This window comes from Myotis yumanensis, unplaced genomic scaffold (genome assembly GCF_028538775.1).
Source record: "Myotis yumanensis isolate MYYU_CA2020_CCGP unplaced genomic scaffold, mMyoYum1.0.hap1 SCAF_4, whole genome shotgun sequence".
Taxonomy (NCBI): domain Eukaryota; kingdom Metazoa; phylum Chordata; class Mammalia; order Chiroptera; family Vespertilionidae; genus Myotis; species Myotis yumanensis.
The window spans coordinates 78,320,680-78,348,623 of NW_027223755.1; the positions used below are offsets into that span (position 1 = coordinate 78,320,680).

The window sequence follows — 27,944 nt, forward strand, 5'->3', positions numbered from 1 at the left end:
CATCTCAGGGAATCAGCTGCGGGGAGCTGGACTGTCCCGCGCGCCGCCTGAGTTCAGGCTCGTCCGCGTGCTGCCGGGCAACAGCGCCCCCACTCTCCCCTCCCGGAGAGACGCGTGAATCGGCTGGCCTCGGAAAGTGAGAGCAAAAAAGCAGCGGCAGGTCTGGTTTTTCTTTACAGGCAGGGCTTTGGGCACCTAAGATGACGCAATATTTGCGCGAGGTGGGGCGGGGCTCCGCGAGGACCTCATCCTGAAGTGATAATCTGGGAAGCGGAAGCGGACGGGACAGAAGCGACACTACTACGCCGCTGGCTGCTGTGACGTCCCTCTGTCTTTTGCATCTCTGGGAGCCTGAGCTCGGCTACCTGACAGCACTAGAGGTGGGTGTTTTTCTCTGTTTCTCGAGCATCGTGGTAAAGATGGGCCAGGGACTGGAGGTCTGCACTGGCCTAGAGGGCGTTCGGAGCGGCTCGACTGGGACGGGTTCGGGCCCCTGGAGATGGGAGGGAGTTACGGAGAGGAGGTGGCGCCTCGCTCGCTCTGCAGAGGGGATGGGAGATTTAGGGGTTCTCTGTTTCCACCCCGCCCCCCCCCCCACACACACTGTTTTCTCTGCCAAGAATGTGTTTTGTTTTTTGGTGGTGGTGGTGTTTTTTGTAAAAAAAAAAAAATCTCCTTGTTCTTGTAAGCCCGGTTCAGATGCTGTCTTCTCTATGAACCTTCCCTTTCTTACGAAAGTCTTTCCACTCGCTGCCTCTGCCGCGCGCTACTACTTCTTTTAGACCTCCCCACACCTCTTCTTGATTTAGTTTACCTCCTACCTGTCACCTCCTCCTGACTCCCAGGCTGGGCCAGGGCCCTCGAATTTCCCTGGGTGACTGCGGAGTGGTGGTTCCCGTGTCTTTGTCCTCCCAGCCGTTGGGCGCTGGGGCGGGAACCAGATTCCACCCTCTTTAGTTTCAGCGGAGGTGAAACAAGTGCAAAGATCATGGATTTGGGAGTCAGGAGCTTCCAATCAGAGTCATACGCTGCCAGTTCCAAGCTGTGCGACCTTGACTTCAGTAAACCTTCTGGAGTTTAATTCCTGTATGCTTGTTGGGCTGTCAGGGACCGGACGGAAGGGAGGGGCTGAATGAATTTGGGAGAGGGGAATCTGCTATGCTTATCCATCTAGAACAGTGGTTCTCAACCTTCCTAATGCGGCGACCCTTTAATACAGTTCCTCATGTTGTGGTGACCCCCAACCATAAAATTATTTTCGTTGCTACTTCATAACTGTAATTTTGCTACTGTTATGAATCGTAATGTAAATATCTGATATGCAGGATGTATTTTCATTGTTACAAATTGAACATAATTATAGCATAGTGGTTAATCACAAAAACAATATGTAATTATATATGTGTTTTCCGATGGTCTTAGGCGACCCCTGTGAAAGGGTCATTTGACCCCCAAGGGGGTCGCGACCCACAGGTTGAGAACCGCTGATCTAGGATATGCTATGGGGTTTGAAAATATTTCTTTACTGTTTACATTTGGGCTGGACTATCATATGGGCTTTACATGATTTGCCTCTATGTAGTATGTTTGTTGAATTTCAAAAGAGATGTTGACAAACCAGCTAACCCACGCCCTCATTTTACAGATGAGACTGAGTACCAGAGTGGGAATGTGACCTTCCCAAAGTCACAGAGTAATTGATAGAGCTAGAAAAGAACCTGAGCCTGTAACTGCAGAGAATCTTTCAGTTACCCTCTTTGGAGGTAGCCTTGAGGTATTTTTAGAGAGAGGGAGAGACATAGATGTGAGAAACTTACATTGGTCGGTTGCCTCCTGTATGTGCCTAGGTATGTGCCCTGGCCTGGAATCAAACCTGAGACCTTCCAGTATGCAGGATGTGGCTCCAGCCAGCTGAACCACAGAGGCCAGGGCTCTTTTTCCTTTTTAAACACCCGTCCTCTCAGCTCCCTCAATCAGTTACCACACTTTCTGTAATTGCCTTTTTACTTTCTATCTCCTTGCTAGAATGTCACCTTCTCAGGGATAGAGATTGTAATGTCTTATTCTTTGTTCTATGTTCCCAATATCTAGTACAGGGCCAGGCTAATAGTTAGTGTCAGTTAATGATAACAGAAAAAGAAAAAAAAAAAAACATTAAAAGCCAGGCATGTTACATACAGTTATAGTTAAGTCTTCACGATGACCCCATAACATAGGTTCTATTATCTCCATTTTACAGATTAGGTAACAGAGTTAGTGAAGTGAATGTACACCGTGGAGGCTGGTGAAGGCCTTTGGTGATCTGAGGATCAGCAACTAATTCATTTAATTTTCCCTTCTAGGTCTTTGCAAATTATCTTGTGGGGGAAAATGCCTAAAGTCAAAAGAAGCCGGAAAGCTCCCCCAGATGGCTGGGAATTGATTGAACCAACACTGGATGAATTAGATCAAAAGATGAGAGAAGGTGAGTCGGGGAGTTCCTGTCTGGGTGGGCTGCATCCAAGAGACAGGCTTAGACATCTCTGTGGGCCAGGCATAAATGCAAAGAGAGGGCAATACTGTGGCCTCCAGACACTGATATGTTTTGTTTGCTTACTCAGTCATAAGAATGCAATAAGTGTCAGAAAGTAAGGTAACACTAATGAAAAGGGCCTCAAAAACATTTTTGGGCCAGTTTTATTATAAAAGTTTTAGGGAATATAGATCAAATAGTTTATCTATAATTACTTGCTATTTTGGTTGGATATATATTGAAAATGATACAAAATATATTTACTTGGAAAATCCTATTCTTTTCACTTTTTTTCTGAAACATTTTTATTCAGATTTTTCTTACAGGTTTCTGACACTATTTTCCTCAACTTTGTTTCTGCATCATCAACCAGTTTTCCAGAATGTACCATCTTCTCTTCCCTCTAAAATGCTGTATGATTCTGTATTTTGTGAATCAGTGTAGTGTGCTGTTTTGGAAATTTTATCTTAAGTCACAAGCATCTGTTGGCTTTATATGATCACAGCCATATAATTTACAACTTAATAAATTGCTTTTTAAAGTGATCTTTTTTTTTTAAGCTTGAGGTAACTAATCTAACCTTTGTTATTATGAGGTCATACCTTCAGCAATAATTTCTAAATCAGTGTTAAATTACTTTGCCTCTTTTTTTCAAAACCTCTATTAAATACCCAGAACTTAAAGTAATCAAGATCATTTTGGGCTGAGCAATTTCTTCCCCAAACAGATCTTTATTCAAAATAAAGGAACTTGGGAGAATTCTATAAGATATGAAATTTAACGAGTCCTTGAAAAAAATCTTCCATTTTTAAGGGATAACTTTTGGGGGGAGAGTATTTAGAAGTATATGATTTTCTTTACCTCCAAAAAAGTATTCTTTGTCCCATTTTATTTAACCATGTTGCCCTTCAGCATTTCTTTGCTTTCCCATTTTACTCTTAATTCCACTATAAAGAAAGCAGAGTGGATGCCAGGTGGTACCAGACTTGGCTTCAGTGTTGGGCACCATAGGGAGGGAGCTCTGGGGATGTGGCAGACTGGGGAGGGGCAGAGGCTGCTACTTACCGCGAGCCCATTTTACCATTTCGAATGCAGGCTGAGCATTTCCAAATGTGTTAAATTTTTTTTCCCCTCAAGAGAAGCCAGAAATCCAGCTATTTTATTTGAACTCTCCTAATTTAAAATTCAAACTTAAAGTATTTTTTGGGAGGAGCCAAACAAAGCCTGCCAGCTTCCATTTTGTAGCCTCCAGTGCAAGTTTTCCTGTGGAATCTGTGGCAGTGTTTCTAGGCCACGTGTGGCCTTTGGCAAAGAGGCACAAAGCCAGTGGCATTACCAGCCCTGTTCTCTTGATCTGAGGGCCATTAACAGAACCACTCACACTTACTGGAGCAGTTAGCACTGTTACTTAGGAAGGAAAGTTTCTGTTTTCTCTTTGTTTGTCCCCAGTATTTCCTAGCTCAGTACAACTTCTCAGCTGTTCATATGTCTCTTAGCTCATTACTCAAGTTTGTGTGTAGCCACTGTTGCCCTGTAAGTCCCCCACAAAAAAGGGACTAAGGGGCAGAGATGATGGAAATTATGTGTGGCAGAGGGTTTTATGGGGATTTGACAAAGACATTTTCTCTATGAACTGTAACTGAGACTTGTAAATAACTTTGTTTTTATAAGGACTTTAAACTAGTTGCAAATCGAGCATAACACTTGCATACTAAACATTTAATTAGACTTTTAAATAATAGTACTGTAAAAGAAGTGTTGCCAGGTTTTGAAGTTAATGGGCAGTTTTTGACATTAGCAAAGAGGTAAAAATGTAAGTCTAGACTATGGCATGATGTCCCCTACCTCTGGCTTCTCATATCCTCATAGTGACAAGACTCCACGTCACCCACTGAAAGCTGCCTTCCCCTTTGTGTTTAAACCTGTACAAAACGATATCCAAGAATGAGCACATGATCTTGCCCTGGCCAGTGGCTCAGTCCACTGGAGCGTCGTCCAGTACACCAAAAGGTTGTGGGTTTGATTCCCAGTCTGGGCACGCACATAGGTTACAGGTTCATGATCACTGGTCAGGGTTTATATGGGAGGCAGCTGATCAATGATTCTTTTTGTCCTTTCTCTCTATTAAAAAAAAAAAAAGAATATTCACATGATCTTGTGAAAATGGGTCCAAAAAGGGATTTTTAAAATGCAGGTGATGCTGTTTAAAAGATTGAGAGAAGATTCAAAAGCATAGGAAGGTTCCACTTCCAGGATGGTGTCATGCTCCCACCTTTCCCCAATGTTCTCATCCAGCCAACTCTACCCAGGTGACCAAATGTCTTCTCCAGCCTTGATGCCACACTAGACTATACCAATTACCTATTGGATGGGCCCCATTTAGATATTTTAAAACATCTCAAACTTAACAGGTCCAGAACTAAATCCTCATTAACCCACCTCAAAGCTGCTTCTCTTCTCTGGCCACACACTGTGGAGCTTTCCTTGATTCCCCTGTTATTCCCATCCAAGCATCAAAGACATCCAGATTCCTACAAAGGGTGGCAGAACAGAGAGGGAAAACTGTTACAGATAAACAGTACTTGAGACAGATCAAGCAAATACAACATCTGGATGTTGTTTAGATCTTAATTCAGACACATAGTTGTCAACAGATATTTTTGAGGCAATCAATGAAAATTGAACATGGACTTAATATGGGATGCTAAACAGGAATAATGGTTGATTTTGTTGGGATATTGGCATTACAGATATTTTTAAAGTCTAGTATGTAGAGATACATATTTTTTAAACTTTTAAAAATATATATTTTTATTGATTTTAGAGAGAGAGGAAGTGAGAGGGATAGAGAGATAGAAACATCAATGATGAGAGAGAAATTGACCAGCTGCCTCCTGCATACCCCCTCCTGGGGATTGAGCCCACAACCTGGACATGTGCCCTGACCTGGAATTGAACCAGTGAACATTTGGTTCATAGGTCGACGTTCAACTGCTGAGCCCAGTCCCCTCAGCCCTGACAGGGTGGCAGGTGTGCAGCTGCCTCCGGAGTCCCCCAGTCCCCTCAGCCCCCCAGCCACCCAGGGCTGGCCCGAGGCACAGACAAGCCTCGGATGGCGGCCGCCCAAGGCTCAGGTAACCAGGGCCAGCCAAGGCTTTCGCTGCTGGCAGTGGCAGCAACAGAGGTGTGATGGGGGCGTCGCCTTCCCCTGATTGCCGGGTTGCCTCCTGCCCCTGAGGGCTCCTGGACTGTGAGAGGGGGCAGGCCAGGCTGAGGGACCCCCCCTCCAATGCATGAATTTTCATGCACCACGCCTTTAGTCTATAATAATAAAAGCATAATATGCTAATTAGACTGGACATCCTTCCAGATTTCCTTCTGGATGAAGCCGGGGTTGCAGCCGTGGGATCTAGGCAGCCACCGCAGCTGCTAAGTCCTACTCTTGCATGAATTTCATGCATTGGGCCTCTAGTTTATATTATAACTGGAAGTTTGTACACTTTTACCATCTTCACCCATTTTGCCCGCCTTCCAACCCACCCACATTCCTTGTTGTTGGTGGGTTTTTTAAATACATTTTTATTGATTTCAGAGAGGAAGGGAGAAGGAGAGAGAGATAGAAATATCAATGATGAGAATCATTGATCAGCTGCCTCCTGCACACCCCCCTACTGGGGATCGACCATGACCTCCTGGTTCAAAGGTCAACACTCAACCACTGAGTCATGCCAGCTGGACTCCTTGTTTCTTAAGGTCTCTGTTTAGATATCTCCTTTGTGCTTTCTTTGATCATCTATATGAAATGGCAGTCCCTCCTTTCCCCCACTTGCTCTCTGTTACAACTTAACTACTAGGTGTTGATCTGCTTTCCTTCCCTGGAACACAGCTCCAGGGCTTCTCTGTCTGCCCTACTGCTGTATCTCGGGCACCCAAAGCAGGGCTTTCTCTACATGAGGCACACAGTATGCTTTTGCTGTGTCCTAGCACCTACATCTTGATTCAATCACAGAAACCATTTGTTGAGCTGAATTATAAATCTTAGGTTTTAAAAATGGCCTCAGCCCTAACCGGTTTGGCTCAGTGGATAGAGCGTCGGCCGGCGGACTGATGGATCCCAGGTTCGATTCCAGTCAAGGGCATGTACCTTGGTTGTGGGCACATCCCCAGTGGGGGGGTATGCAGGAGGCAGCTGATTGATGTTTCTCTCTCATTGATGTTTCTAACTCTCTATACCTCTCCCTTCCTCTCTGTAAAAAATCAATAAAAAATATATATTTTTTTAAATGGCCTCAAAGTTGGAGAAATGGAGGTATGGTTTGTTGTTTTGTGTTTTGTTTTTTTACCACACCTCACCTTTCTCCTCTGCTCTAAAAACCAAGAGGAGGTGGTAGATAAAGATCAGCTTGTAACTAAGAGAATTGTCTGTGGCAGGTGCGAGCTGCTACCCGATCCTATATATATAGATGGAGCAGTTTTTTCCTGCAGGCCTGCCATACTATGAACTTTCAGATTAGTCCAATTTTATTTTTCTTTTATGCCTAAAGGATTTTGGTTGGCAGTGAAATTAGAGGTACTTTAAAGATGATTAGGATGCCAGTCTGTGGGCCCAGAATTATGTTGAGAAATTATTAGACTATAAAATAGGTTTGGAAGGATAAAGACCAGGGTGTTCACAGAGGTTATGTTTGAATTGTTTTGTAATTTATTTAATTAAAAAAGCATTTTAAATTTAAAATAATTATGGCCACAATTATGCTCAGTGGTTGAGCGTCAACCTATGAACTAGAAGATGACGGTTCAATTCCTGGTCAGGGCACATGTCTGGGTTGCAGGCTCCATCTCCAGTGTGGGATGTACAGGAAGCAGCCAATCAATGATTCTCTCTTATCATTGGTGTTTCTCTCTCTCTCTCTCTCTCCCCCTGAAATCAATAAAAATATATTTTTAAAAATAATTGTTTAAATCATGTGGCTTATTCTTTTTGCTTTTTTAAAAATAGCTGTATTAAGATATAAATCATATAATGTAAAATTTGCCCTTTCAGAGTGTTCAAAAAAAGGGTGTTTTTAGTATAGTCACAGAGTTGGGCAACCCATCACCACCATCAGTTTCACATTTCATCACCCCGAAAAAATGCATGCCCTTTAGTAGTCACCCCCCCCCCCCCCTCCCCGGGCCATCTCCCAGTTCTAGGCTATCAGTAATCCACTTGCTGTCTCTAAAGACATAGAATCATATGGTAGGTTAGCTTTGGGGACTAGTTTCTTTCATTTAGTGTAATTTGAAAGGTTCACCCAAAAAATTGAAAAAATAAAGATTCATCTATGTTGTAGCATGTATCAGTACTTCATTCCTTTTTATCACTGAACTAGTGGCTCAGTGCACGGATTCTTGCACATTGAAAGGAAATTATTAGAAGAAATATTTTAATATCACTATTCGCCCTTTATAATAGAAGTGTCAGAGATGAAAGAAAATTATTAAAATGTATATGAAAATAATATATAAATTGATTAATAAATAAACAACATGACATAATAACACCAAGACATGATATAAAAACATGATGTAAAAAACAAAAACATGATATAAAAACAACATTGATAAAAACAATGACTGATAAATTGATTAAACTTATTCTAATATCTCCCTGTATACCACATTAAGAGTAAAAACACTTTCAGAGTGCTTGACTAATTTCCCTTGTCATGAAATATTTACAACTTCATCATCACATGCTCTTCGAACTTGAGAAAAAGCAACATATAACTCACCATGTCCCAAAATGGGTTCAGGTAGGAATATTCCTACTCTGTCTAGATTGGGTCTAGCGAGAGCTTTATATGTATTGCGCATGCACGAGTCAACGTTTATTTTTAAATTGCCAGTGCACGTTATATGTACCAGTCAGTCGGATGGTCATATGGTCGGTCACTTAGTCTTTTATATATATATATGTATATATATATATATATATATATATATATATATATATATATACATATATATATATATGTATGTATATATAATATCCCATTGTATTGTTTACATTTTATCTGTTTACTAGTTGATGGACACTGGAACTGTTTCTACTTTGTGGCTATTGTGAATAATGCTTCTGTGAACATTCACATACAAGGTTTTGTGTGCTTGTGTGTTTCTGATTCTCTTGGGTATATACTCAGGAGTAGAATTGCTAAGTCATATGGTAACTGTTTATCTTCCTGAGGAACTGCCAGATTGTTTTCCACACAGACTGCACTAGTTTACATTCCTATCAGCTGCACGTGAGGATTCTGATTTCTCCACATCCTCACTACTTGTCTTTTTTTAATTGTCTCATTTTTTATTGTAACCACCCTAGTGGGTATAAAGTAGGATTTATTCTTTATTCCTCCTTATTTAAAAACACACACCACTATATCCTGTGCAGAGTAACCCTGCCTGCCAAAATAAATCAAACACCTTTTTCTCCCCAGCTGAAACAGAACCTCATGAGGGAAAGAGGAAAGTGGAATCTCTGTGGCCTATCTTCAGGATCCACCACCAGAAAACCCGCTATATTTTTGACCTCTTCTATAAGCGGAAAGCCATAAGCAGAGGTAATTGGCTAGATTCTCTTAGCCTTTCCAACTTGAGTAGCTTTGAGATTTATTTAAGTAATGGCTCTATTATAGCAACCTCAGCAAGTTTCATGATTTTTCTTACCACTAAAAAAAGGGGGGGGGGCAATGTTGGATATTCTATTCAATAAAGAATAGTGATGGGCCAGGGGTGGGGCAAGTTTTGTTTTACCATGATCTGATGCCCTTTTCCCATCTTTTTGACAGAACTATATGAATATTGTATTAAAGAAGGCTATGCAGACAAAAACCTGATTGCAAAATGGAAAAAGCAGGGTTATGAAAACTTATGTTGCCTGCGGTGCATTCAGACACGAGACACCAATTTTGGGACGAATTGCATTTGCCGTGTTCCCAAAAGCAAGCTGGAAGTGGTAATGTCTCTATCCCTATCATGACTATTGGATTTGATGTCACTTTCACTTCAGAATTCTGTCCTAGTTGACACCAAGAGAGTTTATACTATTGGGGGCTGGAAATAATTTGGCTGCTGGATGTCCTGCTGGCCATTCCCTCCCACCCCCATCCCAGAAGTGAGTCTCTCTGTTCAGGAAGCCATGCTAGGCAGTTTGGCAGTAATTGTATTTGCTTTGTCTGGGGGCCAATCTCAACTCCATCTTTGAGAAAGTTATTGAATCCCATGCCTCACTTACAAAATGGGAGTAATAACATCTACCTCTAAGGTGGTTGGGAGGACTGAGTCAGGGAAGGGTGAGGCAGGCAGTAGTACTCACTCTTCAGCTGTGCTTTTTTCCAGGCCTCGGCACTTTAATTACACTATTTCTTCTGTGAGAACTTTTGAGTTACAAACCTCGGAAATGGTGCTGGGTATGCAGTAACTGAGCTGAGAGACCAAGCCCCTCTGAAATGGGGCTACAGGAGGCAGAGAAGTTACTGGGATGTTGGCCATTAGTGGCCTTTGAGTGCAGCCCCTTGGCTGACAGTTGTCGGTCCAGTTGGGAGCTGAAGCCAGATTTTTCACCTTCTGGTTTGGCCTTTCAGTCACCACAGAGACCCTTTACTCTGCAGAGCAGTTAGTTTATAGTTTCAGCTCTGGGCCAGGGCTTTAGCTCAGTAGGTAGCTGTCTCCCTGAATCATCTGGAAAGTTAAAGACACAGCATTCTGAGCAGTGGAAAGTGAACGAGGGCTGCCTCCCCAGGGGAAGGTTCTGGGTGTTAGTTTTCTGGGGGCAGAGTGGCAGGAGCCCCTCTGAGGCCACCAGGATTCCATGGCAGCGTCTGGTGGGAGGTACTCCCCCAGCCTTATGGCCAGAACAGAGCCTGCTTTGGATTTAGTTTGGTTTCACCATCAGATCTTATTTGCTTAGGTAAGGGTCTTACTCCAAAAAAGAGGAAAATAAATATAAACCACTGCTTTGAGGTCGTAAGTCTACTAGACAGGCCCCTGGCCTGGGAGAAAAGACTTCTGCTACTGTACAGATTCAAGTGCATACCATTCTCTCCCCATGGCCTACTGGAAGGTTCCCCAGCCGAGGATCTGAGACCCATGAACAGTGGGAATTCCCCCCATCCCCTCAGCTCATAGCAGGGTATATCATGCTCACTTTACAGAATAACAAGAGTCACACAGATTTTCCCCCCTTTTGGGAGAAATGTGTTTAATTGGCTTAAATTAAAAGTACAATGAGTTGTAACTTTAGTGTCAACAGCAGCTGTTTCCATTTTCACACGGGAACTGAATTTTTGCCATCCAGAACTGTCATAGTGGAGTGGCCCTATAGGGAGTGACTCCCATTGTCAACTTTCTCAGTGGGAGGATTACTACGTGTGTGGGGGGAATATGCTTGGGTGCGGTGTCTCAACTGTCTTCTGTTGCAGGGCCGGATCATTGAGTGCACGCACTGTGGCTGCCGGGGCTGCTCTGGCTGAGGCCCTTGGGCCCTGACCCCTTTCCACCCAGGACTTTGGACTTCTCAGGTTTCTGCCTGTCGTGCCACCCCCTTTCCTGATAGCTCTTCTGGCAGAGCAGTGCCACAGGACCGAGTTGGAGCATGGTCTCTATGTGTGAAGGCTTTGGTGTTCATCAGCTGTGATTTGTAGAAATAAAACTTTTAAACCTTTAGGGCCTGCGATAGTTCTTTACAGAGCCCAGTGGGAGAGCACCAGGCCACTGGGACTCAATCCTGACTCCACCTCATAGGTGCCATGTGACCAGGATCAAGTTCCCTGAGGATGACAACCTCTCAGGTGAAGATGGCCTGAGATGATGTGCCAAAGTGGCCCAAGCTGTGCTGGGATCTGCTGTGAACTAGTCAGGCACCCTGGGCCCAGCATTTGTCTTTATACAAAATGCTGCAATTCTTACTCTGGCCAGACCTTGTCCTCATGCTTGAGGCTACACCAGCATGCTCATGTGTCTTTAATATGAAAGGGACTCCTGAAGTTCCCACAAAGCACTGTGAAGGCTGTGCACTTTGTTGGATGGAGAGCCTCCTGGGCCTCCTCATCACCTGCCCCCACGGCCTCTGTCCACATTAGCCTCAGAGACAGTGTCTTGGTCCCCCGTGGGCTTGGTTCGGAACTGCTGCCATGGGTGGGGGGTTTCCTCTGCTGGCATCATTTTCAGCCACTGCTTATAATAAGCTCGAAAGCCATCGATCTTCTCCAAGTAGGTGTTTTTCCCTTTGTACTGTAATTGAAAAGCATGGAATTCAAGGATTTAGAGGCGACACAATTAGAATCACTGCATGCTGCCTACAGCTAATCTCAAACCACAGCAGCTGGCTCAGGCCTCAGGGAAGCTGTGGAAAGGAGAGGGCACAAAAGCTGTTGATAATACCTGAGTATACTCTTGAAAAGTAAAGTTGCTATACTATAAGGCTGACCCAGATTCCCATCTGCTAACAGCCCTTCCCAAATATATGTTGTTCTCCTATACCCAAGGATGTTACTCCAGCCCCTAGCTAGAATCGCTAGGTCCCACCAACTCTACCTCCACAGTCTGCTGAGTGCTTCTACCTCTGCATAGCCACTGTCTCCCTGGTGACTGTCATCTCAGCACTGCTGCAGTGGCCTCTACAGAGAGGTGGGAAGAAAAGGAGGAAACGAGATGCACCAGGCAGATACCAAAAAAAGCTGGGGGAGGAATAGACAAAAAACAAAAGTACCAGAGATAAACTTACCACATGATGATAAAAGGGTTGATTCAAAAGATTTAACAATTCTAAACTTGTATGTATCTAATGTAGCCTCAAAGTACATAAAGCAAAACCTTCACAATCACAAACAGAAATAAGTCCACTCTCATAAGGGAGTATGAATATATGATTTCAGTACAATAAGCTTTAAGTACTTAGGTAGTCTGGGGACTGCTGACAACCTGAGAAGAACCTTACTGGGCCCTACACACAGGGTGAAGAGACAACCTACTAACTAGATATCTGCAACATGCAACCAACAAGACTAGTATCCAGAATATATAAAGAACTCAGAAATCGATAAGACTAAACCAACTGCTCAAAGGCACACAGCTATGTCCTCTGCCTGGCGTACTCTTCCCTGCTATCAACAATTCTTCCTGTGCCTTCAATGGCATTCAAGCATCACACCTGCACAGCTGTCCCTGACCCCATGCCTCCATGGTGGAGCTTGGTGTGTCCTTGCCAACTTTTCTCCCTACCCATTGGGATGGTGCTTCTCAGGCTAAATCCGTGGCACACGGTCTGACTCAGTAGGCCTAAAATCTGAACCCTCAGATTCTGATATCCTCAGAACGGCAGACAGAAATGGCCATTACAGAACAGATTCTATCACTGCCTTACTGCCGCCCCCTTTCACTTGACAACAGTCCGTATTGGGTACAGGCAGGGGGCAGGCACCAGGGATCCAGGTGAGCAAGGCAGAGACAGTCTCCACCTCTTAGGGCTTACAATTTCATGAAGGGGAGAGTCACACATGTAATTATAAGCTGTGAAACATGGTGAAAAGAAATAGTGCTTTATGTAATGGGAAGGGAGGCAGTCAGCTGAGTATCCTCTAAGAGCTGAGATCTATCTACAAAATGAGATGGAGCCAGTTATGTGAAAAAGCAGAAGGAGTCTATTTAAGGCAGAGAGAATGCAAAAAGTCTGAGGCAGGAAAAAGGCTGGTGTTATTTAGAAAAGACAGAAGTACAAACTGGACTGACAGTGAACAAAGGGAAGAGTGGCCTGAGATGAAAGCCAGGTGGAGGAGGGACTTGCAAGCTGTGGTCTAAGGAGTTTGGGATTTTTCCTAAGGGTAGCCACTGACAACTTAAAGCAAGGGAATACCAATCCCAGAAGGCCAGAACCAGGGGTGGGAGTGACACTGGCTAAGGTGACAACGGGCACATTAGAGCTTGGGGCACATACCCGGTCAAAGGTGGGTGGGTACTGGGCTGCAAACTCCAGTTGGCGGATGATGACTTCATTCACTGGAACTCTGTTCTGCCTCATGTCCTTCAGGATGTTGATGAGATAGGTGTAGTCCAGCTTCTTGAGGGCCGCATTGATGAGGGTGCTGTAGATATGGGTGTTGGGGGTCATCTGGGATTTCTGGAACATCACAGACATACAATCAGCGAGATGATGGTGATTGTTGGAGGAAAGCCTGCTGCAGCACGTCCAGCTTGGTGAGTTACCCTGCCAGTCAAGTCTGCTCTGAAGACTAGAGACCTGGGACAAGAAGGGCAGGACCTCGTAGCAACAATGGGCTGCACTGCCCCTCCAAAAGGAAAGCACAGATGCCCCACTCTGAGGCTCCATCCCACACGGCTCAGTACCTTACCCTCAGTCCTGAAGAACGTGGAGAGTGAGTACTGCTCTCAGAGATCAACGGACTCAGGCAGGAGACCACCTCCTCAGTTCTTGGCTGTGGGTTTACTGTACCCCCTGAGCCCCAACCCAAGAATTCTGCTACATCCCTGCTCTCTATTCTCCAAAGTGTTGGGGCCAAGATCTGTCCCCACCCCTCAATCTCACCCCACTGCCACCGCTTTCAAGATTGTAACATCCCTGCTCTCAATGCCCATTCCTGCAGCAGCTCACCAGGGTCTACTTTCTCCCAAATTGGGCCAATGATCATTCTACCCTTGAAGCTAGAATGACCCCAGTCTCCCTCCCCGCACCTCCACAATTTATTCTACCCAACCAGCTCCCCATAATTCAGCTTTCTATAAGTACACCTTGCAGAGGCCTGGGAGGTTTGGGAGGACCCCCACTTCCCGCCACCCAGATTTCTTCCTGAGCACCCCCAGAGTGCTCCTCAGCACCATGGATCCTGCCCAGGCCTGGGCTCACTCACCTTCATGTCTGCCAGCAGCTGCAGACCATCCTGTGGTCTACGGCATCCAATGGCCAAATTGCAGAATGTCTGTAAGTTGGGGACAATTCCCCTCTTTGCCAGGACTGGCAGCAGCGCCTATGGGAATAGACATGGCATCACCATAAGCTGTACCCCACCAGCCCTGGCAAAAGCTTTGTCTGTCAAAGCCCTTGGCTGGATGCTGGAGACCCAAGGGGTAGAGCTTTGCTCCAAGGCCTCAGGCTCCCTCTGCTGGCCACATTGGGCACTGGCCTCAGCCCATTATTCAAGGGCTCAGGGTCCTGTCCAGCCACCTCCCCAGAATTCAGCTGTTCAACAAGTACACCTTGCATTCTAGCTTGCCTGTCTCCAATATGCTGTCCCTTCTCCCTGAATGCCCTTCATATTCCTGTCCCTCTCCTTCTCTGTTGGCCATCCATCCCTGCACTTGGGCTTTCAATGTCCATGGAGTACCAGAGGCCTTAGGGGCTCATGGTCCTGTGGTCCAGGGTGGTACACGCCGACAACAGTGTGGTAAGTGCTGGCTGAGCCGAAGAAGGTTCCACAGAGGGGCTCTATCCTATCTAGCTTATCTAGAGAAAGGTGCACTCTGCAGTGTGAGCCTGAAGGCAGAGGCTGTCTTTGTCATCTTTGATGTTCACAAATGCCCAGGTTAGTACTCTGGCAAAAAAAAAGGCATCACATAGAAACGTCATATGAATGGAGGGCCCCAGTGTCATCAGTGAAGTGGGTGTCAGTAAACAAACAAATGGATGTGGAGCTCTTAGAACAGCATCTAGCACAGAGTAAGTGTGAAGTCAGTGAGGTGGGGTGGCTGAAGGGTAGGGATACTCAGGAGCCACCAGCCACCAATCTGTGAGCTCCTTGAAGAGGGCTGGGAAGGTAGCTCGCTCGATTCCCAGCTTTTCACCTGAGCCCAGGCCCAGAACAGGGGCTCTGGAACTGGATGACACACCTGGCAGGGACGATAGTCCCACAGTCGGAAGGTCAGAGGAGGGAGGGGTAAGGAGGGCTCCAGAGCAGAGTCCTGTGCCTGCCTCCACACTCACCTTTGCTCCCTCCAGATCACCCAGCTTGCTCTTCTTCCTCACCAGAGTGTTGAAGAAGGTCACATCGACCTCCACCTGGTATGTGTCCAGGACAGTCAGCAGTGAGGACTCTGCGGGGCTACCAGGATCTACCACCTCAGCCAGAAGTGTGAGGGTTTTGATGTCAGGCTGGAGTCCGTGCTCTGCCATCTTGCCCAGGAAGCCCTCCAGGCCCCCCATCAAAGCCAGCCTGTCTGCTGATGTGGTCACGGTCCCAAAGGAGACCACAGCCGGGGGGACCGGCCCCAGAGTCAGGAGGTTAGGCTCCAGCTCCCGGGAAGGCGGCTCTGAGGCCACAGAGGCAAGGGCCACAGTGTGATCAGGATCCACTTTGGTTTCCATCTCGGGCTGGGCCTTGCTGGGGACTCTGGCCTCCTGAGGCTCTGGAGGCCTTTCAAGTGCCTGAGAAGGTTCCAGAAACAACTGTCTCTCCAGGGTCTCCACGTGCAGCCTGGCTGACATGCTGTCAACCATCCCAGCCTGGGCTTTCCTCCTTGCCTGCCGCCCACCTGCCCGGGGCTGGAGCAGCACCATCTCTTCCCTGGGTCTCAGGAGCAGCGCTGAGGCTACTTCCGGGTCCCCCAGGCCGCAGTCCCGAGCTGCCCCCAACAGCAGGTTGTAGCCATGCCGCTTTGGCTGGAGCCCCAGACTCAGCATTTGCCTCCACACCTGCCAGGGAGAAACAAGCCTCAGCTCCATGCTCCCTCTCAGGAGGGAGAAGGCACTGAGCCAGCAACCAGCTGGCAAACACTAAGGGTGCAGGAAGGACTAATTATGACTCCACCCCAGGCTCTGGGCAAGAACCTGGGAATTCTATGGGAAACTTCAGGGGATTATCACTCCCTTCCTCGTTAGCTCACCCCAAACTGTTGTTTCATCCTTCTGCCCTCTCTCAGGGCCCCTGTACCAGGAAACAGGCTTCTCTAGGCCTCTGCCCACCTCTGTACTCCCTTGGGGGTGGACGTCCAGAGAGGCTAGGTTATGGAAGAGTCTAGGCCACCTTAAGGATTGGATTCAGCTGCACTCCCTGAGTGCCTACTGTGTGCCCTGCCCCAGGCAGCTTTCTCACACTTGAGAGCGTAAGGCAGGTGTGGGTGGCGGGGGACTTAGCCAGGTTATGGGCCTAGAGGCCCCATTTCCTCATGAAATGAGATCATTTTCATCCCCACAGCACAGTGTCTACTATGCTGTGTGTTCTCCAAAAAGCTGTGATGTCTGGGTGACTGACACCAAGAGGGCACCACATGGGCTCAAGGTATCACTTGCTCCTCTTTTTGTGCTCAGGTGAAAGCCACACTCAGTGGGCCTAGAGCTCTGACTTCTGCCCTCATCAGGGACCCCTGTGCAGGGGAGGCAGGGGCTGGTCAGGCCCAGATGGGCACATCTAGCAAGAAGGCTGCTATCCACCAGTCAGGGTCTTGAGGAGGACAAGGGTCTTGGCAGGCACCTCCTCAGGGAACGTTGACAGAGTGAGTTTCAGCAGGGACACAGACCCTATCCCAGAATTCTGACTCTAGAGTCAGATGAACCTCAGTTCCAATCCCAGCTCCACTGCTTAGTGGCTGTGGGACCTAAGACAAGTTACATAAGGAGCCTCAGTTTCCTTATCTATAGAACGAGGCTACTGGTGCCTAGCTCACGCAGTTTAGTAAGTGCAAGACACTGTGCATAGCTGTTAGTACTACAGACTGTTTCTAACTAGAACAGATCTAGGCCAAGGAGAGGGAAGACCTAGGCCTTGGTTGGTTTTCACTATAAAGCTTGCTGATGGCCAGAGGATGGCCGGTGGCCACTCCTTCCAGCGAGTCTGCATTGGCGGGGACGGGCAAGCATTTGGTCCAAGGCTGTCTCAGATCACTAGGGCTTGAACTCTGTGTGGACCAACTGCCTGGAGATCCTGATGAAATGCTGATCTGGATGCAGTGTATGTGTTATGTTTGGTGGGGGGGGAAGGTCTGTGACCCTGGCAAGTCCCAGGTAAGGTTAATGCTGCTGGTCTGAGGGCTACCCTTGAAGTAGGAGGGCTCTAGGTGAGCTGCCAGTCCTTCTCTACTTGGAGGAGCTAGAACAGCTGTGGTACCACTGCTAATACTGCCTACCCAGTTGATGAGAGGAGTTCTTCCTGGGATTAGAGCAGCATGTCTCAGCATTGATGTCTGTGAGACTCTCCCAGAACTTCATGCAACTCCTGGGGTTCCCCTGCAGAGAGGCTGAGGGGTGGCTGTGAGATATGGTTGAGCAAGTACCCCAGATAGATGTGCTGCACGGACCATAAGCTTGGTAGATGCAGGCCGGCTGCACAGAAGGCCGCCGAGCAGAGTAGGAGACCATGAGCTGGCTGTGCCCTCACTCTCAGCAGCCATGCCACCACCGCCTCCTAGGGCTCCTCTCCCTGCCATCTGTAAAATGAGGTGGGGCAGGTGAGCACTGTGCTCTGGGAAGACCAAAATATGGCAAATATAAAAACACCCAGCCCAGGGCAGTAGCAGGAGCTCAAGAAATGCACAAAGGATCATCGTTTGCACCAGACACAAGGGCACAGAGTGGGGGTGGTGGGGGCAGGAAAGGCAGGAAGGCAGAGTCAGGAGGGACAGACCTGCAAGGCATATCGGAAGCCTGTCTTCTTGTCCTGGATGCAGCCCACGAGCAAGTAACTGAAGGTCTCCTCTGTGACCGCATGTCCTTTATGAACAATTTCCTAGGGGAGGGAATGAGGAGTTCCTGTTGGGAACCTGTGGCAGAGCCCAGACCCGCCCACTGGGTCTGGCTCAGGACAGACATTCCTGGGGCAGGTCCAAGTCTGCACATTGTGAAGAGGCTCAGAACCAGCTCCTGAGCTGTCCAACTGCTGCCTGCACTTCTCCTCCTCTCTTTCCCAGCTGCTCCTATCACTTCTGTGCACCCCTCTGCAAAGACCACCCCAGTGGTCACTTTTAGCCCCTGTACTGGAAACTGAATTGCAAGCCCCATAATTCTGCCTCTCCAGCAGGGCAGGCTCACTCCAGGTAACCGACCCAGGGACTGACCAAAGGCTGCTCTGGACAGTCCACCAGGTCCCCTTACCTGGTGCCTGGACAGTCCACCAGGTCCCCTTACCTGGAATGGGCAGGTGGGAGCTTGCTATGTGTGGTGAGGAAAAGCAGTCAAGTCACTCTGGGTAGAAGGTAAGAACAGAGTGAGAAATGCCTGAGGGAAGAGTGTGAGGACAAGGCTGCCAAGGGCATGCTGAGCCCTGACACTGCCCTAGTTCTCCTGAGGTTTGATTGTGGGGACCTAGAGCCTTCCCTGCTTCCCATAAGGCTGTTTCAGTGTTAACTCACATCTGTCCCACTTCCTGGCAAGCTGAGCAAGCACACCTATCACCCGCTCATGGTATTCCATACTCAAACCCTATATTAGTCTCCTCTGTAAAGTGGAAATTGAAAACCTTCTTATGGGGCTGCTGAGGAAGATAAGAAGCTACAAGTCAAAGCTCTAATGCAGACAAGCCCGTGTTCAGCACTCCCATGCCTCCACTGCCCATTTCCCTCGAAGCCTCACAGCGCCCTGGTACTAGGGCTTGGGCTCCCACTACTCCTTCTATGCAGGAGGCCCTCCCCGGTGAGCAGACTCCTCTTTAGTGCTATGAGGCCACCCTCCCTGTGGCACCACCAAGTCCGACACAGCTGTGCACAGACCCCACTGTCCTCATGGGGTTAGGGGCCTGTCTGACCAAGGCCTCTGAGGTCAGGGTCTCGTCAGATTTATCTGTGAACCCCAGAGCCCAGCACGGGGCCTGTCTCACTGGTCCCTGAACCTTCCTGTGAGGGACACAGATGGCCACAGCCTCACACCCACTACATGGGACAGGTCCCAAGTGGGAGGCAGGGAGGAAGGGCATCCCCACCTTGAACACATCGAGGCACATCCTAAGGTCTGCACACTTGGCTGCCACCTTCAGCAAGGCGTGGTATGTTTTCAAGTTGAGCTGGAAGTTCCTGGCCTGCAGCTGCTGCCGGAGCTTTAGGGCACTCTGCAGAGCGGAGTCCTTCCAGGGGGATTCGGCGCAGACATTGAACAGGGCTGTATAGGTGGCATCGGAGGGCTCCAGGCCCCGCTTTTTCATCTGTGGAGATGGGGAGAAACTTAGAGGTAGCTCTAGGGTCAGCTGGACACACAGGTGACAGGCACCCAAAGGACACTAGAGGGGACCCCATTACTGCATCACACAGGCCTGGGAGCAGGGCCTGCACGAAAGCAGAGCTGAGTGACACATCAGGGCTCGGCTTTCCAAACCCAACTCAGCCACAGGGACTCTGAAAACTGACCCCGCATCCCAGTTACACCAAACAAGAAACGGTCCTCCCCAGGGCGCTCATCAGCTCACCCTCGGCCTGAGGTGCTTTAAGCAGGGTCTTCCTGATGCTCTCACCCTCTGGCCAACCAGGTCACCCTGACTGTTAAGGGGCCTGGGGTGGATCTGCTCTGGGAAAGGGTGGGAGGTAGCAATCAAAGCCCCACTGCAATGCTGACTAACTGAACAGTGGTGGGCACGTTAGCGCCTCATTGAAAAGCATAGGAATGATACTGTCACCTTGAAAGGTGTTGCAAGGGTTGGGTAGAAGAGTGACCCCCAGACCAGTAGCGGCCAGGAGCATGTTACTACAACACAAACTCCCTGCGGAGTCACAAACCCCAGGCTGGGGCCAACACTGTGCTCATGAAGCCCTCCAGGTGACTGAACTGGTAAAGTCAAGCGCTCACTGTTTCCAGATAAGGGCCACCTGACAAGGACAGGCAAGGAGCTGCTGCGGAGGAGCGTGAAGAGCCCTAACCCCAGGGGTAACCTTGGACAAAGTACTCCATCTCTCCAGGCCTCGGCTTCCTCATCTGAAAAATGAAGACGGTGATCCCGACTCGAGGATGACAGCACTTGGGATGGACTCACACTGTCGACAGATGTGTACTAAGAACTTACTGCGAGTCAGGCACTGGCTACCAGTGGTTACCAGGACAGATACAGCCTGTCTCACCGAGCCTACACTCCAGAGGGTGAGACACACACCAGACAAATAAGTAGCCAACAACTGTAGTAAGTGCTGTGGAGGACGCCCACAGAACAGGCTGGAAAGGGAAAAACAGTATTCCGTGGTGGGGAAACCTGGCAAAAACCACGTCACCAAGGGCCCACGGTAAATGTCTCCTGCGATAAGTCATGGTGATGTTGTGAAGACCTTATATAAGAAGGGCACGTCACCTCTGCGATATTCTTCCCCCAAACCCATAACCCTAGTCTCAGCATAAGAATGTACAAATTCTCAGATGAGGGACATTCTACAAACCCCCTGACCAGCACTACTCAAAACTGTCGAGACCAGGAGAAACAAGGAACCTCAGAAAATGTCACGGGTTGGAGGAGCCAGTATGGAAACTGGATTGGATCAGAAACAGAACGGTTATCAGTGGAAACTGGTGATATCCAGATACAGTTCTGGAGTTTAGTTAACAATAATGAACTATGAACTAACAGTGGTTTCTTAGTTTTGACAAATGTACCATCTAATGTAAGATGTTAACATGGGGGGGAGGGGGAGTATTTGAGAACTTTCTATATTATCTTTACAACTTTTCTATAAATCTAAAATTATTCTAAAACAAAATGATTATGGGGGGTGGACAGCAGCAAAGTAATAGAAAATAGCTAAGGTTAAATAGAATGGCCTGGGCTTCTCTGAGGAGGTGACGTGTGGGAAGTCACTTAAGGATCCTCCAAATCTAAGTGCTGCTAAGGACTCTTAACCAAGAGCCACAATAAATGTGCTCCCACCCCACCCCCTTCACTTAGTACCTGAGTGCTTTTCTGCTGGCTAGGTGATCAGGGCAGCCAGCCTGTTGTTTTTCTATGCCAAGACATTTAATCAGGTCTTTTAAAGAATATGTCGCTTTATCATTTGTAAGTATGATTCCTCCCCCTTGCTCCCACTAGAGGTGATCAGGCCTGGAGTAGGAGTGTCCCAAATGACAAGACTAAGGCTCCCAAGAATCCTTGCTGGAGTAAAGGATGTCCCACCTTCTGGATGCAGAAGATGGGATCACTGCTGCTAGAGTCCACTGCTCTTTCCTGACTCACAAAGGAAATAGTTTCTCGGTTCTGAGAATAACAAATACGATACGCCCTAGAGGAGGTGAATGTAAAGTAAAACCATGTTCCAAGAGAATAAAAGCCCTTGTTCAAAGGACCAACTTTGAAAAAATAAAAAAGGGACCAATTTTGAAAGAAAGGTTCGTGTGTGTGCGCGCGCGCGCGTGTGTGTGTGTGTGTGTGTGTGTGTGTGTGGTGAGGGTGGGTGTGTGAAGATAGGGACGAGAGAAAAGGAACACAAACAAACTGGGAAATGGAAAAAGAAGAGGATCGGTGGGGCCTCCATGGCCAGGCAGATGCTGGAGGACTTCCCATGTGATCTCATGTAATTATCCAAGATCATCTCCATTTACAGATGATGGACCCGAGGCCGAGGAGGTTAAATCAACTGCCCAGAGTCCTGTGCTAGCAGGTGACACATTCAGGATCAGCACCCAGCTCTTTTTGGTCCCTAAACCCATGCTCTTTAGAGTCTTGCCCCTGCCACCCCTTTGTCCCCACTCACATCGTTGTAGAGCCGGAAAGCCTTCTTCAGGTAGCCAGCCCGCCCACAGCCCCCAATCAGCACCGTGTAGTTGCACTCAAGGGGCTGGAGTCGCTCCTCTTTCAGCATCTGCCTCTCAAACAGGTCCAGGGCCTCAGCCAGCTGGGGGAGGAAGAAGGGAATAATGAAGGGGGTTCAGGGTGGCCTCCGAGACCCTCAGCAGAGGGAGGGAGTTTGAGATTGTGGGACCCTCCCTGAGCTCAAGACCAGGCCTGCCCAAGAGCTAAACACCGCCCTGGGCCTCTGCCACCAGCCTCTTGGTCCCTGTGCTCTGCAGCATGGAAGCTTTGTGTAGCCAGGAAGGAAAGCCCACTGGACTCCCACCACCTATGGACACTCTCCACCCCACACCGACAGCCTCCTGAGACGGTGTAGGACGACAGCCTTGAGTGACCAGCTTCCTCCAACTGCAAACTCCCTTGGCCCACAGCTCTTTGACCCACCCCCACCCCTAAGCCATTCCCCTTTAAATCCTTGGTTCACTCCTTTACTCCTTATTTTTTCATCCATTAATTCAACCAGTAGTTACTGAGTCCTCTATGCCAGGCAAGATCTATTTGCTGGGGATACAGCTGAGAACAAGAGGGGGCTACCTCTTGGTGTTCATCTTCTAGTCTGAAAAGACAGACACCAAATGAGATAACTAAGAGAAATATATAGTAGGTCAAGTGGTGACACGTGCTATGAACAAAAATGAAGCAGTAAGTGCCAGAGGGTGTGGGAGGTCCAGTTTTAGATACAATAGCCAAGCAGAGCCTCAGAAGGTGACGGGTAGGCAAAGATCTGAAGGAGGTGAGGGAAGGAGCCCCATGGCTATCTGAGGGAACAGCCAGTGCAGGAGTCTGCCTGGGAGCTGGAGGACTGCAGTAGGTAAGTGGAGGGATGAGGGCGGCAAGGTAAGGGGAGGGATGGAGGGATGGTGGTGGCAGATCTTGCAGGCTTCATAAGCCGTTGTAAGGACTCTGCTTCTCTTTATTTCTCAACTTTTCATTTCAAAAACTTTCAAAAATACACAAAATAGAGAACAGTGTTAACTACAATAATTAACGTTTGGCCAATCTTGTTTCATCTGTACTCTGCACTCCCCCTATAAACAGAATTTTTAAAAGCAAATTCTAGACATCCTATCATTCCATTCATAAAATCTTCAATACATACCTCTAACAGTGGTTCTCAACCTTCCTAATGCCGCGACCCTTTAATACAGTTCCTCATGTTGTGGTGACCCCCAACCATAAAATTATTTTCGTTGCTACTTCATAACTGTAATTTTGCTACTGTTATGAATCGTAATGTAAATATCTGATATGCAGGATGTATTTTCATTGTTCGCGACCCACAGGTTGAGAACCGCTGCAGAGAACTTTATACATAAACAGAATGTCATTATCGATACCTAAGAAAGTGGACATCTTCAATGTCACTGAATATATTAGGAGTTCTGGAGGGAGGAGTAACAATACCTGCTTTCTGCTTTAACAGGATGGCTCTGTGTTAGAGCTGGCATCCAGGCAGGAGCTGGCAAGAGTGGCAGGGAGACCTGTGACAGGTGTAAGGGGGCAAAGAGAAGGCTAGGCCTGGGCGTTCAGCAGCGATGTTGTGAGAAGTGTTAGGATTGGCAACATTTTGAAGTTAGAGCTGGTGAGAGAAAGGGAAGAGTTAGAAATGACCTGAAGTCATTTTGCCTGGGCAGATGGAATAATGGGGTTGCCATTTAGTGAGATGAAGAAAGTGTAGGGAAAACAAAGTTGGGAATGAAAATTTCAGGTCAATGTGGGTAAGTGTAAGGGAGATGCTGAGGAGGTAGCTGGATACACAGATCAGGAGCCCACGAGAAGGCCGGGCTGCAGTGAGGAGGGGTCACCTGGTACAGCATCCAGGGTGAGCGAAGACTGAGGAGAAAATAGCCCTGAGCACCCAAACCTTTAGGACTGAAAAGGTAGGGCAGGCCCTCACACAAAAAACTGAGCTACCAGGGATGTAAGAGCCAGGAGCAGCAGAACCCAAAGGTTCCCTCACCTTTCCTTCCTTGATCAGGCGTTTGCACTGAAAGAAGTACCAGTAAGGGGTGTTTCTTCGGCCCTGCCATGATTTTGGCTCCAGCTCCCTTTCATCATCTTCTTCATCTTGCTCCCTGAGCCGTAGGTTATACAGCTGGGCCGTCGATTTGCGGAACATTCTCCGGGAGGAGTATTTATCGGAGAGAGTCCCAAAACTCTCTTCCTCCTCTTCCTCCTGGGTGGCCATGGGGCTGGGCTGGCGTGGGTCAGAGCTGAGGCTGCGAATGTTCTTCCGGCTCCCCTGGCTGAGGGGCAGCTGAGAGAGGGAGCTGCTGAAGGCTGCTGGTATTGGCCCAGTCAGCCCCATGGACCTCAGCCACGCGGGCCCTTCCCTACCTCCTGCCCACCTGACTCTGAGAGGGTCAAGGTGTTGCAGGATGGACAGTCCCAGGGGGCGGGGGCTGGAGAAGAGCCGGGCAAGTCTCACCAGGTCCATCTCTGGCTTTTACCTCCAGGGCCTGGCATAGGTCAGAAAAACAATGAAGTCAACTCAGGTTCATAACCCAAAAAGGCAGAAAGAAGACAGAGAAGTGGTTACAAGCATGAGCCCTGAGGTTAGAAAGCCTAGGTTCTGCCAAACAAGCATCCATGAGTCCTGCTCTGGCATCAGTCTCCTCACCTGTAAACTGGGGTTAACGATAACGTCACCCACAGCACTGTTTGAATGAGGCCTCAGATACATAGCGTGCAGCACAGTTTTGGCACAGTAGGCACTCAACAGATATAAGCTAGTGATATTATCAAGCTACTAGTGGCCCGGTGCACAAATTCGTGCACATTGAATGGAAATTAGTTTGAAGAAATATTATATCGCTATTCGCCCTTTCTCCATAATAGAAGTGTCACGATCGACAATGAGATGGAAACACACGCATGTGATTGGCGCCAGCAAGAGCTTTATGTCTATAATAAAAGTGTAATATGCTAATTAGACCAGACGACCTTCTGGACGAAGCCCAGAGGTGGGGGCTGAGGCAGAGGTGGCCGCTGCGGTGTAGGGGGCCAAGGCATCCGCAGCAGCAGTGGGGGGCCATGCCCCTTGCACGAATTTCATGCATCGGGCCTCTGGTATATAAACTTGCTTAATTAGACCTGCTTTCTGATGTAGCTAAACTTTTTCCAGCCCAGTGATGCACCCCAACTTCTTTCAGGTATTTATCAGCAACACAGCAGTAAATATCAACACAAAGCAGATTACTACTGTAGATCACGCAGGGAGAACAAAGTGTAAAATATTTAACGGCAGCAGTGTTTTACTATATTCTGCGCAGTGAGAAAGCCTGCAGTCATTTTCAAGGTCCACCATTTCTTCTTTTCAATCAGGTCAAGTTTCTAAGCTTTCTAAAACTCTGTTTTCCAGCTAATGAAAAGAAAATAAGATTCCACCGAGTCTCCTATCTATCTACTCCAGGACTTCTGTGAGGATCAAATGAGATGAGGCACGGGAAAACGCTTCACAGACATTTGGTTAAAGTGTGAAATGTTTGCACTTGGCTATAAAGCAAGTCGTGTTCCTGAGCTGAAGAAACTGCAAGGAGGCTAGTTGCTAGGGAGAGGAAGCTGGGGTACCCAGATGGTGGGACACTTAGCATATCAGCCTTTTATATAGAGAGATGATCTAAGAGCACAGGTGCTGAAATGAGAGCTAAGTTTGAGACCCGAACAGAGTTGTGTGACTGTAACCATTACTTGACCTTTCTGTGCCTCAATTTCTTCAGCTGTAAAATGAGGATAATCCCACTCACCTTACCACAAGGTTATAAAGATTAAATTGAGATGTTTTTAGCACAATGTCTAGCATTTAATAAATGTTCAAAAATTACAGCTATCATTTATTATTAGGGGGGGAAATGTTGGTATTTTGGGCCTATGCCCAGGAAAGCTAATTCAAGCACTTCTTTTCTGCAAAAAGTTGTGGACAAATGAGCTAGTTGTGGACAAAAGTGCTGTCCAATATGGTAGCCACTGGCCACATGTGGCTACTGAACACATGAAACGTGGCTAATCTGAATGAAGATGAGCCAGAGGTATACAATACACACCAGATTTCAAAGACTTTGTAACAAAAAAATGTAAAATACACAATTATTTTACAAGATGAAATGTTAATCTTTTAGATGCACTGGACTAAAGAAATGTTAACAGTAATTTCACACTTTCTTTTTACTTTCTTTAATGTGGCTACTTGAACATTTAAAATTACATATGCGCTCACACTATATTGTTATTGGACAGTACTAGGATAGAGGTCCTGCTCTGCATACTTGAAACTCTTTCATAAAAAATATCAAAATAACCAGCATGAAAAAATGTTAAGGTCTAGTTATATCAGATGACCATTGGAAAGACGTCAGAGGTGATGGCAGATTGAACAGATTCATAACTGAGGCCCAGGGCGGGGAGGGACTGGCTGGGGGCCCTGCAGCAGAGCTGTGGGCCGGATTGGTCAGCTTCCCAACTGGGCTGGCTTTGAGCCCCCGGCTCAACCCTGGCGGCCGCACTCACTGCCCCTCTGGCCTGTCCCCCTGGGATCCCCGGCTCCTGTGAGGGTCGAATCGGACAACCTCTCTTGACCAGCACCCTACTGACACCAGTGCAGAGGACCTTTATCATTCCGTGTCTGCTGACGCCTGAAACTCAATAAAAACAAATGTGAAGCCCTAGCCGGTTTGGCTCAGTGGATAGAGCGTTGGCCTACGGACTGAAGGGTCCCAGGTTCGATTCCGGTCAAGGGCATGTACCTTGGTTGGGCACATCCCCAGTATGGGGATCGATGTTTCTCTCTCATCGATGTTTCTAACTATCTCTCTCCCTTCCTCGCTGTAAAAAATCAATAAAATATATTTTAAAAAATGTGAACACATATGTAATTTTTTAAATTTTCAAACAGCCACATTAAATAAAGTGTTACCTGCATTAAATGAAATATATGGGTTTACAAAAAATATATCGAAATAGGTATGAAATGTTTTAAAAACAAACTTGTCTGTAGTAGTATATATGCTTCTTTTCAACATACTAAATAACAAGACCCTGTCATGTCAAAGAGCGATGATGGAAATAACAGCTTTTAGGTGGTAGCTGCAGATACTCTATCATTTCCACTCGTCCCCACCGGACACCACGACTTGGTTTTGGGCTGACACTGCACGCCCGTCAGGGAAGGAAACGCTGCTTCCCGCAGAGACGACGAAGGTGTAATTTTCTTCCAGCCCAAGTCCATGACCCTGCCAGGCGAATACCTCCTGAGTTAGAGATACGCCGCCGCTGTCCTCCCTCGGAGGACCCGACACCCCCCGGGGCCGCAGGCCACCCCGACCCCTCCACGCGGGCCTTTAGATCCCCGGTTTCCTCGCCGGACGGCCCCGGCTCAACCGGGCCTGTTCCGGTCCGGATCCCGGGCTCCAGTGAGGGTCAAATACGAACTGGCTCCGAGTCCGGCCCCAGGAACGCGGGCCAGGCGTCCGCGTCGACCCCGCGGGGATCCGCGTCCCCGCCTCGCCTCTCAGCGCCGCGCACCATCTCCCCACACCCACCCCCCGCCTCCCACGCCCCCGGAGCGCGCCCCGGCCGACCTCCTGCAGGCACAGTCTGTGGCGCGAGCTCCCGGCGCGTGGATACAAGTTGGACGGGCGTTCGGGTGCAGCTAGTCGGGCCTAGCGGAGCGGGCCGAACTCCGCGCTCGATTGCTC

The 27,944-nt window shown here is 47.9% G+C and overlaps 2 protein-coding genes across 3 annotated transcripts; one reads left to right on the forward strand and one right to left on the reverse strand.

Moving 5' to 3' along the window:
• Nucleotides 1–11,218, forward strand: BUD31 (BUD31 homolog). Its single transcript, XM_070412594.1, has 5 exons — nucleotides 1–380; nucleotides 2,343–2,464; nucleotides 8,992–9,114; nucleotides 9,343–9,509; nucleotides 10,975–11,218. Exons 2-5 carry the CDS (start codon nucleotides 2,371–2,373, stop codon nucleotides 11,023–11,025), a joined length of 435 nt encoding a protein of 144 aa, XP_070268695.1. The 5' UTR covers nucleotides 1–380; nucleotides 2,343–2,370; the 3' UTR covers nucleotides 11,026–11,218.
• Nucleotides 10,714–27,885, reverse strand: PTCD1 (pentatricopeptide repeat domain 1). Of its 2 annotated transcripts, XM_070412580.1 has the most exons (9): nucleotides 27,828–27,885; nucleotides 24,212–24,710; nucleotides 22,154–22,294; nucleotides 19,414–19,632; nucleotides 18,124–18,225; nucleotides 15,489–16,196; nucleotides 14,419–14,535; nucleotides 13,488–13,670; nucleotides 10,714–11,785 (listed from the first exon to the last, which is right to left on the reverse strand). In XM_070412580.1, exons 2-9 carry the CDS (start codon nucleotides 24,686–24,688, stop codon nucleotides 11,603–11,605), a joined length of 2,130 nt encoding a protein of 709 aa, XP_070268681.1. In that variant the 5' UTR covers nucleotides 24,689–24,710; nucleotides 27,828–27,885; the 3' UTR covers nucleotides 10,714–11,602. The 2 variants fall into 2 exon arrangements, with proteins under 2 accessions (XP_070268681.1, XP_070268682.1); XM_070412581.1 differs by lacking the exon at nucleotides 27,828–27,885 and having other exon boundaries at nucleotides 24,212–26,592.
• Nucleotides 27,886–27,944: the final 59 nt, after the last annotated feature.

What these genes read in the sequence shown, in the direction of transcription:
- PTCD1 (XM_070412580.1), bottom strand. Translation starts at nt 24,688, where the DNA reads ATGGACCTGGTGAGACTTGCCCGGCTCTTCTCCAGCCCCCGCCCCCTG. An exon ending in GCCTGATCAAGGAAGGAAAG is followed by an intron (nt 22,295 to 24,211) that starts GTGAGGGAACCT and finishes TTCCTCCCCCAG; the next exon opens with CTGGCTGAGGCCCTGGACCT. An exon ending in TGTGCCTCGATGTGTTCAAG is followed by an intron (nt 18,226 to 19,413) that starts GTGGGGATGCCC and finishes TCCCTCCCCTAG; the next exon opens with GAAATTGTTCATAAAGGACA.
- BUD31 (XM_070412594.1), top strand. Translation starts at nt 2,371, where the DNA reads ATGCCTAAAGTCAAAAGAAGCCGGAAAGCTCCCCCAGATGGCTGGGAA. An exon ending in AGATCAAAAGATGAGAGAAG is followed by an intron (nt 2,465 to 8,991) that starts GTGAGTCGGGGA and finishes TTTTCTCCCCAG; the next exon opens with CTGAAACAGAACCTCATGAG. An exon ending in CCAAAAGCAAGCTGGAAGTG is followed by an intron (nt 9,510 to 10,974) that starts GTAATGTCTCTA and finishes CTTCTGTTGCAG; the next exon opens with GGCCGGATCATTGAGTGCAC.